We start from the raw sequence: 12,817 nt of genomic DNA, 5'->3' as shown, positions 1-12,817 counted from the left end.
TCCTTACATTCCTCTCTCTGCACGTGTCCACCCAAAAAAGGCACTTTTACCTGACATCTGGCAATAACTTTCATCTCTCTATTTGGTAGCTGATATCATCTCAGCAATAAAGATGATACTATTTAGATTGGTGCACAGTATCTTAATGCACAAAGCAAGCTGTTGAAACAAAAACGTATTATCTGGGGGTTCTGTTAGTGTTACTGAACAACTAGGAAAAGACATGGAGCCATTTTTGCCCCCTGGATTTCACAAGTGTAACTGATAGCCTGAATTGGCTCAGGGTGACTGTGAAAAAGTACTGATTTCAATTCTAAGCCCAAATTCTGCAGGCATTTATGTCAGTATATATCTGGAATTACTCCACTGTATTAAATTGAATAACTTCAGTTTACACATGAGCTATACTGACCACCTCTGGACCGCTCTGTTATCAGGTGACCAATTTCTTATAGGTGTCATGGTTGAACTGGGTTTTGAAAGGGATTTGAAGGTGCAAAAGGTAGTAATTTACAAGTTAGTTCAGTGAGATCACAGTGAATCATGTTGATCTTTTTGAAGATGTTAGTGTGATCCCTGTGCAAAGGAAGAAGAGGGCTCAAGATGTGGACTGTAGGAGGGAATTGAAGATTCTAAATAAGCAAGAGGGGTTGTGGGAATTCAGTTCAATGAAGGGTTGTGGGAATTCAATTCCATGCGGGTAGGAAAGTAGTGCTTATTGGCAAAGCGTCTGGCAGCAGTGGAATAGGAGAGAATATATTTGTAATGTAATCATGGGATTTATGCCATAGGCATTCAGCAGTTTGGGAGCAGGGACAGAGAAAATGGATGTTGAGAGTGAGCCACGGTTAGGAAAACTGGAAGAATACTACTTCCCTACCTCATAGCGCATTGCAAGGATAAATGATTAATGTTTGAGGTGGTTAGATACTACAGTGCTCAGGGTCCATATAAGAAGATAGAGAGACAGGATGTAGAGGTAAGACAGGTATTTGTAGAGGTGAGAAGGCATGTGGGAACAGGGTTGGTGGGGAGAGAGGAGGATATAAAGTTGGTAGTGGTAAAGTGGGGAGGACAGAATGGATGAAGGTGAGAGAGGAAAAGCAGGAAAGTGGAAGAGACAGTGAGCTAGGGAAGAGGTCGGGTGTGCTTGGTGGAAAAGCAGTTGGAAGACATGGTATCAATAGGACAGTAAAACTGTTGTACAGTTGATCAGACAATAGGGTGGCAAATAGATTAAAAAGTCCAGGAGATAATTGACATCGGTGAGGATCCCAAGAATGGAGGGAAAACAGAATATTGGAGGCGGGATCTGAAGGATAGAATGTTGCCCATAAATAGCTTGTGAGAAGCTTGCTTTAAATCTGACTTGTGGGTGTACTTTTGATAGAAGACACTTAAATCAAAGTGTAAGTGAATGAAATTTCAGGCCAGGGTGAGGTGGAAGATGTTCTCCAGACTCTGGGGAGAAGGGAAATGAGAAGCCGCTTTGAAAGGATTCTGCTTTAAAAACAAAATTGTAGCTGCAACTGCAGAATTACAGCAAATGAGATGAAAATGTTAATTGCTACTCACTGAGCCAGTAAGTGCATGGAAGGGACAATCATGCTTCTATTCCTCCCCTTTCTGCAGAATGTCACCATGGTGTGACTCCCATGGGAAGTTAAATCACATTTAAAACAATGGAAGAAAACGGTTGCTTGGTTATTATTAACCAAAGAGAGATTTTTAAAAAGTAATTCTTATTCACACAAGTAGTGCCATTGAAATCAACTGGATGACTTGTGCTAATATAAATTATCCACAAAAGGTGTTGCAGCTCAGGTAGACAGACCCACACTAGCTCTGCTTGAGCTAGTGTGCTAAAATAGCTGTGTTGATGGTTTTAGCATGGGTGGCAGCTTGGGCTAACCACCTGAGTACAAACCCACCCAGAACCCTAGGTGTGCACCCTGAGCTGACACCCCTGTTACCTCTGGCTACATTGCTATTTTTAGAATGCTAGCTCAAATAGCTAATGCATATCTATCTACCTGAGCTGGGAAGCATACTCCCAGCTACAGTGTAGTTGTACCTTTATGTGTGAAACTTGGGGAAACATGTTACTTTTCTGAGAAACTGACTCATGGGTTTGTCTTGATTTTCTACAAATTTGACATTTTAAATTGCTGCCTAATAATGAGAATGCAGCTTTTAATGCTAAAGGCAACAGATTTTGGGGGCAACTAGAATATAGCTTATGTGCATCATGGTCATTTGTGGAGTTTCATTACTCTTTTTATAATGAAATGTCTTTAGGGGTCACAAAGAAACGCTGACAAACGTATCAGTTGGAACTCACCTGTGCTTTTAGGAGAAAAGGTCAAATCCTGGACCATTTCTGAGTCAGGCATCTGGATTGTCTCCATTATACTTCACTCAGGCTTCATCACATTACATTGGGCTAAGGTTTTCATGAGTATTGAAATTAGAATCAGGTAGGTGGGCTAAACTCTGATTGAAGTTCCATATAGTGTGCTGTATAGCTGTGTGGTGTTTATACACTGGGTTACAGCCCTTTTTTTAGTTAGGTTCTGGTTGATATTAGTTAAAGCCTTTCACTGTGTCATCTTCCAGAGTCATACGGATGATTTCTTCTTAAAGGTGTGTGAAATTCTTGTTTACAACTAGAGTTGTTAAACTTTAATCATAATATGGGACTGAATGGGTCCATAAAGAGTCCACCACATACAGCGATGAAGTCTTTTCAGGAGTGTACTTTATAAATCAGTAGACCAAAATCCACTATGGAACAGATTCTGATCTCCATTTAACTGGTAAAAATCCAAAATGATTTCATTGAAGTGAATGGAGTAACTTCACGGGTGAAATTGAGATCAGAATCTAGGCCTGTGTGTGGTATCTCAGATCTGTGATAAGCACCATGGACCAGATCTTCAACTGGAGTAAATGGATTATAGATTAATACTTCAGTGGAGATGTACCTATTTATACTATTGAGGATCTGGCTCCATAATTTTATTAAGCAAAGTATTTTGCTTCTAGGCTGCACTTGGAGTGACATTTAAAAACAAACCAAAAACCTACACAGCAATGTTTCTAGACGTATGATGTCAACTGATTTTTTTTTAAATGATTTAATTTTTGCTATAGGATTCTAGTGGACAATCCGTTCAAGTGTTCCTGTGATGTTATGTGGATCAAGATATTTCAGGAGACCAAGTTTTCTAACACAGAAACTCAGGATTTTTACTGCATAAATGACAACAACAAGAGGATACCCCTTTCGGACATGCAGATCCCCAACTGCGGTAATATACTTTAAAGTAAAACAATTACGAAGTTAAGTTACTGCCAGGCAGGAAAAGCAAACATGCTTTCAGCTCTTGGCTTCAAGATGGTATATTTGCCACTGCATGAAATCTCAGGAGAAGGTTCCTCTGACTCTTTACACCTTGTGGATTAATATTGTGAGCTTTAGTTAGAATGTTTGTTTTTTTTTTAAATCTTTTAAAAATAAACTGTTGCTCAGAAATGCATCAGAATAAAATATCTAAATATAGAAATGGTATATATATTCATTAAATTGAAAAGAATGCTTTCAAGATGAACAGACCCAAAATGTTACCTACCTTAAAAATGTTATTTGTAGCTTTCACAGAATCCCTAGATTAATAGAATCTTTATTTTCCTTTAAAAATGACTGTTATTAGCAACACATTTTCAAAACTCAGGCTATAAATTGTGCCTGTTTAAAAAGAAAACACACAAGCAAATAATCCTGTATTTTTCCATGCAGATCTCAGTCACTGTGTGCAAACAGAGTGAGGGAAACCCTGCAGAGTCCACTTTGTATGGGTTACCTGAAGCAGACTTTGCAGGTTTCAGTTCGCAGCATTTGGCAAAATACCAATCTCCACTGGTTTGAGGAGAAATGGTATGATAATTCTCATCTCCTTGCTTCAGTTGCTTACTTCCACAGGGTCCTGGAACAATTGTCAGGTAGTTTCACTTCTTACTAGTTGGAAAAAGTATTCCTTAGCCTCAGATCTAGTGGCAGGGGGAGCAGTTGGGCTTGATTCCTCTCCTGAGCACAATTGTTTCTGACTCAAATTGCAGCTCACTAGCAGATAGTAAGTTTCATTTTGTTTTCCTTGATGGGCAGAGAGAGAGCAGAATGAAGCAAGCATGGAGGAAAAGAAAGAAGGAGGGCAGGGCAACACACAGTGGATAGATTTGGATGGGGAAAGAGGCAAAGAAGAGTGAATTGGAGGGGGGATGGGAAGAAGGTAGAAATAAGCTCTGCCTTTCTTCCTTCTGTAGTATCTGCCCTCTGCAGCTCTAACCTTTCTGTGAGTGCTTCACAACACCAGACTGCTCTTCTTCTCTGCACTTCCACTGGGCCTGAAACCCATAACCAGGGAGGAGAACAGGGTGGAAATCAGATGAATGCTCTGTTTCATATAGATGCTGTTGAGTACATGCTCCTATCATGGCTATGTGTGTCAAGCAGAGCAGAGAGCGCTGGTGATTGGAGAGCAAAGAGCATCCTGGTATTTAGTAGCTCTCCTATGTTGCCAGCAGTGTCAGTGGATGAAGAAGGGAAGAGATAGGCAAGAGTGCAGGGGAAAAGCAACATGGGATGCAAAATACAAATCTCTTTGAAGTACTGTGTAATCTCAGTCCAGCACTGATCAAATCTCTCTTCAGCAGCTGCTGAACTTGGCTGCTCTGCTTTGAGGGGCACTGAGGGAGAGCTGCTGCATCTTCCAGGTCTTTGGAAGGACTAAGGGTAGTAGGCGCAAGGCAGGGGTGTTGGCACGAAACACTGGAAGCCAAAACAGTCCCTGTTCTGCTGCAGCTGGTCAGAGCCAACATAGGGACCCCATAATCCTTAGCTAGAACCCCCCTGGTAACTAGAGATTCCCTTAACTCCACAGTTTTCTGAGTTCCCAGCACTAAGAATCATGGGACTTTTACTGAGTCATTGAGTGACTGCAGCAAGTTAGGGTGTGTTTCTCAGCCTGTGTGCCTTGTGTGTGGGAGGTGTGCCTCCTGCCACATAAGAGAGCTTTGCAAGATTGGGGGAGTCATTGGTTAATCTGGTGGCCCTTCCAAAGGCCACTGCAAATGGTCTACACTAGAGCAGGAGGAGGAGGAAAGGGAGTTGGAAATCCTGTGTGTGGAGGCTGTACATGAGAGGCCAGTGTTTTAGAGGAGGAGAAGGAATGGTTGTGTGAACAGCAACACAGGACCACAAATTGTTCAGGTGCCTGTTCTGATGTTCATATTTGTGCATGGAACTTAAACTTGATTATGGATAGACTTGTGTTTCTCTTTAACTCTTAGCTCAGCCCTAAGTGAACATTTGTACCGTAATATGGCATTACAGCTTACTCCCTTGGGTGACACTACACAAACAAATCCAGAACGTGATATAAATGCTAAGTCTGCCATCACCCAGGAATGTAGCAGACACACTTAAAGGAGACAAATCACAACATCCACGTGAGCACAACCTGCATTCTGAAACTCTTTCAAGAAATCATATATTGAGCTACTATTTTTAAGAGTATCTCTCTGATATTTATTTTACATTGCTTAGGTTTGTGTGGACTTAATTTTCAGAAAACCCACAGTTCCATAGACTGTAGCTGTGGCTCCCCCTTTGAAAATCAGAAACCATATCTTTAATCTTTAACCATATCTTTAATCCCTGCAGATATTTTTCTAAAGAAGTTAGTCTGTTTAATTTTCTAACAAAATGTAAGTTAACAGAGGCTAATTGTTATCTAACTATAGGAAGAATGAAACCTTTGGTTTGGGTGGAGTAGTAAATGTACATTGTTTACAGTTTTCTTCCTCTTCCTGTGAATTAACTACCCCCTACCCTTTCTTTTGACTTTGATAGGTTTTGTGGGTGCTCAGGCCTTTGTAAGCTATATTGTCACCTAACAGAGTAAAACCTTGCTAATTTGCCCTAATGACTACTACTACATTCATCACAGCAGATGGTTTAATTTTCTGAATCAGGAACTAAGCAAACAAATTTGATTTTAGATAAAAATCGAGGACACTGTCTGATAAAGTACTTTGTTAATTTAGTCTGGCAGGTGTCATTAATTATTGATGGTAATATTTAACAGTATACTAGTAAGCATTCTGTAATATAAGTTGTAAAAGTCTTGGTAATAGGGCACCTTGCTACTGCGTGCTGCTAATAAATGGATTCTTGGTTAGAATTCTCTGGTTTGCAGATCAGTGAAGTGAGAATTTGTGAGGTTCTGTGGCACTGTACTTGTTTATGTAGTTTAAATGTTCATTAATGGACTGGTTAAAGGCTAGTTGCAATTTAATTTTAGCTTTACAGTTGAACTTCCATAATCCACATTTATGGTGAAAGCCGATAAGAACTACTGACAATGAAGTCCTTTTTCTGACCTCTGATCAAAATATCAAATTTGGGATATTTTTCTGTATTCAGTGTTGAAATGAACAAATTTAAAACTGTCCAGTGAGTCACCTGTTACCAGTGTTTGCATTGTATAGGTAGTAAAGAAATAATTTTCTTTCACTCGCATTTAATGCCTCTGTTTCTGCCACTGTTCTTAGACTCTCAACATTGGTCATACAAGGCAGAACAATCTACCTAATCAAAGATCCTATATTGCACATAGCAGTGTGTTCGATCCATGTATTTATTTTGATTATCCTTCCAGTTTTGCATATTTACTATATCATGCCACTTCACTGCAAGTTATTTTTTCCTTGCAACTGGTTGTGTATCCTAGTCAGAGTTTCTTGGCCAGATTTTCAGAGAGCAAAAGCCTAATTTATGTGTTGTAGATGTGCCAGATATGGCAATTTCCTGCAATGACCTTGAAAGACTTATGGTATTGAGTTTATGTAATATTGTGGACCTGGATTGTATGTAACTACTTTGTGGGGTATATGGGACAAACATTGCAACCCTTTGGGATCATTATTTTAAATGAATGGTTTATCTATGATTGTGTTCTTCTGCATGGGGGAGGGCTACCCCAACTCCTACAGGAACTGAAACGAGTGGGTGGTGATTAAGGAAAATCAACCAGGTTGTAACCCCCCCAGAGAGGTACTACCTCCTGGCGAGGTTCACTTATACTAGTTCAAAGTAGATTCTCTAGAGACCAACAGACAAAGGAAGGATTCTTGGATAAATATCCTGAGTTAAAACTGGCTCAAAGCCATCTTTTTAATCCAGCAAATGGATAGGACCTGCTGTCCTTTCTGGGAGGGGTTGGAAGGATTGACACCTGCCAGAGCCTGAGGTTGGAGCTGGGGTGACCTCTCGTAAGCTTTTTAGCATGAATGTAAGTTCTTTTATTGTTTCAGTATGTTTCCTCTGTTATGCTTTCACCTTAAGAATAAATATGCTTGCTTATAAAGAGCTGTATGGCATAACTGCTGGCAATTTATCTGTTTGCAGCCTTTGAAGAGAAAGCAAAGCACAGATGCTGACCTGTTTAGGCAGTCTGGCTTGCTGGGATATCACAGTGTAAGGAGGATCCTGTGCAGCCTAGAAAATCCCCAGTCAGGAGTGGGAGAGATGCAGATCTCTACCCAAGTGAGGTGAGGTGACAGCTGGGGAGCTGGGAGCCTAGAGTGGGTGCCCTTGAGGAACCATAAAAGGGGAATACAGGTGCCATTGCCCTGAACTGTGATAGTAGGTATCACAATTTGTGTATGGATACAACCTGTCAGTTGAGGGCAGCTTATCTAACTAAGAACTGCAGGATTGGGCCCAAAACTTGTCTTAACAGGACTTTTCTTTTCATATGGAGAAGGGGCTGACTCTTTTCTCTTGTACTTAGTATTGTAAATCTTCCAGCAGAGATTTGGCTTTGCTCTTGTTAACTTGCATTATGTAATTGACAGAATTTTAGAAGGTGCTGCTCCTTGTTTGCAATCTAAGAGCCAGTTTGCTCATTTCTTGCTGTGTCCAGAAAGCCCTTTTCCAGTAATTTGTATAGGCGAGTGTTAAGGTAGTTCTAAATAAATTAGACTCACGCAGGCTTTACTCCAGACTGTGGAAATGGCCATTGTGATGGATTTCTATTCTGGAGTTAAATAAATATGAGAAATACCAAGCTAGAGAGTTTTGTTAGGAACAGAGTGGGAGACATTATGGATTTTAGATGTTAGGGAGAAAATGAAACCAGATTGAAAGATTGGCATGATTATTTGTTTAAATAATAGAAAAGATGTAATAATATTAGTGAATCAATAAAATAAGCATTGGCTCTTAGGCTGTCAACACACAGCATAATTCAAAACAGCAAGAAAAGGCATAATCCAATGAGTGTTGAAATCTTTTCCATTATCAGTCAAACTTCACAGATAAGGCTGACAAAAGTAGAACATAACAAGCAAAACTAGTTGGCTTTTAAAAAAAGTCATAAACATTCTCTCTGTGTTACCTGTCAGAATATTCATTCACCCTATATTCTGTATTATTTACTTTGGCTCCTAGTAATAGCTATTATGCATGATGTATGCTGGCAAACTATTTTTATTCTCTTGGTACTAAGTTTTAGTTCTTATCTATGATCAAGATCTGCATGAATAATGGTTTGTTCGAGAGTTTTGACAGCAACAGGGTTTACACTGTAACTCAGAAGTTGAGTTACTGTTTTCTTATGCAATTGAACTTAATTAAAACATTTTTCATTATTAAGAGCTTTTTAAATGAAAATAAGTGAGTTGACTACCATGATTTATCTATGAAGCTTCTTTTCAGGAGGGAGGGAGAGAGTAGGAACCAGACTTTCCAAAGTGTATGTACCTAACTTGTGCACGTACTAACTCATGCATATGTGCAAATTTAGATTATTCTCATGCACAGACCTATATATCTGTGTAAATCAGGGGTTGTGTGTGAGCAAAATTAAACACACATTTTTGTACATGCACTATTGAAAATCCGCCCCTCACAATGTAAAAACAACATTGCATTTCATAATTGTGACTTTCTCTCTAAGTTACTTTGAAAGGGAAGTATTTTATAATAGCCAGAGAACAAAGAAATAGGAATATTTAGGGGAAGCAGGGAAGGTAGTGTGTTCTGCTGGGTAGAGCACTGGATTGGGACTTCAGAGACCTCCTCATTCAGCAACAGGACTGCTGGGTGATCTTTGACAAGTCACTTAAGCCTTGTGTATCAGTTTCCCCACCTGTACAATGGTGATAATGATACTTATAAACTTTGAGATGTACTGATGAAAAGTGCTTTTCTCAGATCTAGGTATTATTATTATTTCATCCTTGTAATGTAACTAGATAAAGACTGATGCTACCTCCTTTCCAACAGTTTAAAGAAATGACTCTCTTAATTCCTTACAAAATGGAGGCTGGGTCAGGACTTTGCCTTCAGGAACATGCACTCTTGATATCAAAAGAAACCAACAGAGGGTCCTGTGGCACTTTTAAGACTAACAGAAGTATTGGGAGCATAAGCTTTCGTGGGTAAGAACCTCACTTCTTCAGATGCAAGTAATGGAAATCTCCAGAGGCAGGTATAAATCAGTATGGAGATAACAAGGTTAGTTCAATCAGGGAGGGTGAGGTGCTCTGCTAGCAGTTGAGGTGTGAACACCAAGGGAGGAGAAACTGCTTCTGTAGTTGGATAGCCATTCACAGTCTTTATTTAATCCTGATCTGATGGTGTCAAATTTGCAAATGAACTGGAGCTCAGCAGTTTCTCTTTGGAGTCTGGTCCTGAAGTTTTTTTGCTGTAAGATGGCTACCTTTACATCTGCTATTGTGTGGCCAGGGAGGTTGAAGTGTTCTCCTGCAGGTTTTTGTATATTGCCATTCCTGATACCTGACTTGTGTCCATTTATCCTCTTGCGTAGTGACTGTCCAGTTTGGCCAATGTACATAGCAGAGGGGCATTGCTGGCACATGATGGCATATATAACATTGGTGGACATGCAGGTGAATGAGCCGGTGACGTTGTAGCTGATCTGGTTAGGTCCTGTGATGGTGTTGCTGGTGTAGATATGTGGGCAGAGTTGGCATCGAGGTTTGTTGCATGGGTTGGTTCCTGAGTTAGAGTTGTTATGGTGCGGTGCGTGGTTGCTGGTGAGAATATGCTTAAGGTTGGCGGGTTGTCTGTGGGCGAGGACTGGCCTGCCTCCCAAGGTCTGTGAAAGTGAGGGATCATTGTCCAGGATGGGTTGTAGATCACTGATGATGCGTTGGAGAGGTTTAAGCTGAGGACTGTAGGTGATGGCCAGTGGAGTTCTGTTGGTTTCTTTTTTGGGCCTGTCTTGTAGCAGGAGGTTTCTGGGTACACGTCTGGCTCTGTTGATTTGTTTCTTTATTTCCTTGTGTGGGTATCGTAGTTTTGAGAATGCTTGGTGAAGATCTTGTATGTGTTGGTCTCTGTCTGATGGGTTGGAGCAGATGCGGTTGTACCTCAGCGCTTGGCTGTAGACGATGGCTCGTGTGGTGTGTCCGGGGTGGAAGCTGGAGGCATGAAGGTAGGCGTAGCGGTCGGTGGGTTTTCGGTATAGGGTGGTGTTAACGTGGCCATCGCTTATTTGTACTGTGGTGTCTAGGAAGTGGACCTCCCGTGTAGACACCATCAGATCAGGATTAAACAAAGACTGTGAATGGCTATCCAACTACAGAAGCAGTTTCTCCTCCCTTGGTGTTCACACCTCAACTGCTAGCAGAGCACCTCACCCTCCCTGATTGAACTAACCTTGTTATCTCCATACTGATTTATACCTGCCTCTGGAAATTTCCATTACTTGCATCTGAAGAAGTGAGGTTCTTACCCACGAAAGCTTATGCTCCCAATACTTCTGTTAGTCTTAAAGGTGCTACAGGACCCTCTGTTGGTTTTTACAGATTCAGACTAACATGGCTACCCCTCTGATTCTTGATATCAAGTGTGTGAGACTATTTTGTGTTATTGCAAACATCTTGTCTGGTCCTATTTCTCAGATTTAAAAAGTTCAAAAGCTCCATGTTTGTCATACTGAAGTGTTTGACTTTACTGCTGTATTTTCAGTATTCCTAATTCTAGGAATAGGAAATATTGCAGGTAGAGCATAATGAACATTTACTGCTCCATACTAAATGTGTTTTTAAATAGCAACTGCTGTACAAGAAGTCCTTTTCCAGAGGTTTGCACTCTATCAATCCAGCCCTCATTAGCGTCCATTAAAATTGTTAGCAGAGCTCTCGATTCACCTGTGAAGGCTTGTGTCTGCTTTGCCCAGCTCAGCTGCATTGAATTCATTTGATTGCTTTGGAGAAGCGAGGTGGAGATACTGCTGACAGCAGCACTGAGTGCTCTGGTCTGTCTGACCTTGCTCTGAAGCTCTCATGTGAAATGGATGCGACTGTCTCCTTGGAAGAAGCTCTGTGAAAGGCTCTTTGAGATATTTCTATCTTTTGGATCTTTAAATGTGAACAAAGGTGGGACTTTGCAGCCACAAAGGGAGGGAGAATGGAGATAATGCTTTCTATTTTGTGTAACTAATGCTTGCATGTAATCTTGTAGGGGTATCCTGTTTTCAATGCTATAGAGGCATAGCAGAGCTGACTCCCGCATGGTATTTCTGTTGATTTCATTGGAAATGTACCCATTTACCCCATGGCTGAATTTAGCTCACCGTTTCTTGGCTGCAGCTGGTTGCTAAATGCAACACAACAGGTGCATCATATTATCAGCAATTCTCAAATTTATGCCCCGATTCAGGAAAAAAACAACCTTTGCCTTGTTTTTAAGCCCATGCAAGCCTAAAGTGTGTGCGCGCATGTATGTAAAATATTTTTTTCAGGATTTTAGCTTGTGTTCTGGAGGCTGGTCAAATTTTAAGTGAATTTATCCTACAAAGATGTTCAATTTTTGTTTTGAATGAAATATTTTTCTTTATATTTTTCTAATCCTCAGCCAGGAAAGATATGTTGTAATTTGAGGAGCCATATTCTCTCATTTCTTGACCAGCACCACATCCATCCTCCAGACAATGTGATTGGCTGGATAAAATGAATAGCAAGTTAAAATATTTGCTGCCGGTGTTGCACTTAAGAGCAAATCTTACACTCACATGTTGGGGGAGTCTCCTGCAAGCATGAAGAATGCAGTGAGCAACCGTGGATTGCTTTGGGAACTTGTGTGTGGTGAGCAAAGCTGGGTTTGGGCCCATTGTACCCCCTGAACTGTAGAGAATATCTGTAAAGCAGGGGGTATTAAAAATATGTTGTACAAGTTTAAATATAATAGATGATTATTGTTTCCCATATTAAGCTCATCAGTCTGTGACTGAGAGCTGTATTGAGAAGATGGTTCAGGAGATTCCAGCTAAGGACTAAAAAGACCTTAATGAAGGTCAGATATAAACTGGCTTGTGAGAAAAGCTTTGAATGTCAGTTTTCCCCCTCCTCCCCAGCAAAATGTCTGTTCTTATCACAAGGAAAATCCTGTTTTGGTATGCTGTGGGATGGTCCTTCCACGTCTTTTCAGAGCCCATCATCTCTGCTCCTGCCCTGCAGGGCCAGCTCTAGCTTTTTTGCCGCCACAGGCAAAAAAGCCTCCGGCCGCCCCCCCGCCCACGGAGGGGGGGGAGGGCGGCCGGAGCCCTGGGGGGCGGGCAGCGAGCCCCGGCCGGGGCTCAGCTCTCCCCCCGGCGGCCAGAGCGGCGAGCCCCGGCCGGGGCTCCGCTCTCCCCTCGGCGGCCAGAGCGCAGGGGGCAGGGCGGAGAGAGGGCGGCAAGCCCGGCGGCCGGGGGGAGGGTGCCGGGGGGGGAGGGCGGCCAGAGCG

At 41.5% G+C, this 12,817-nt stretch overlaps 1 protein-coding gene across 1 annotated transcript in view; it reads left to right on the top strand.

Moving 5' to 3' along the window:
• Positions 1-4,266, top strand: part of LOC113406625 (BDNF/NT-3 growth factors receptor-like) — a 34,231-nt gene extending 29,965 nt beyond the window's left edge. Inside the window, exons 6-7 of the mRNA XM_029911695.1 lie at positions 3,154-3,311; positions 4,166-4,266. Coding sequence (XP_029767555.1) covers positions 3,154-3,311; positions 4,166-4,266 — 259 coding nt within the window. The remainder of the gene's footprint in view (positions 1-3,153; positions 3,312-4,165) is intronic.
• The last annotated feature ends 8,551 nt before the right edge of the window (positions 4,267-12,817 follow it).

The sequence above is a fragment of the Terrapene carolina genome, unplaced genomic scaffold (genome assembly GCF_002925995.2).
Source record: "Terrapene carolina triunguis isolate 2854851 unplaced genomic scaffold, T_m_triunguis-2.0 Scaffold113, whole genome shotgun sequence".
NCBI lineage: Eukaryota > Metazoa > Chordata > Testudines > Emydidae > Terrapene > Terrapene triunguis.
The sequence above is the reverse complement of the archived record's forward strand: the minus strand, read 5'-3'. Positions and strand labels throughout refer to the sequence as shown.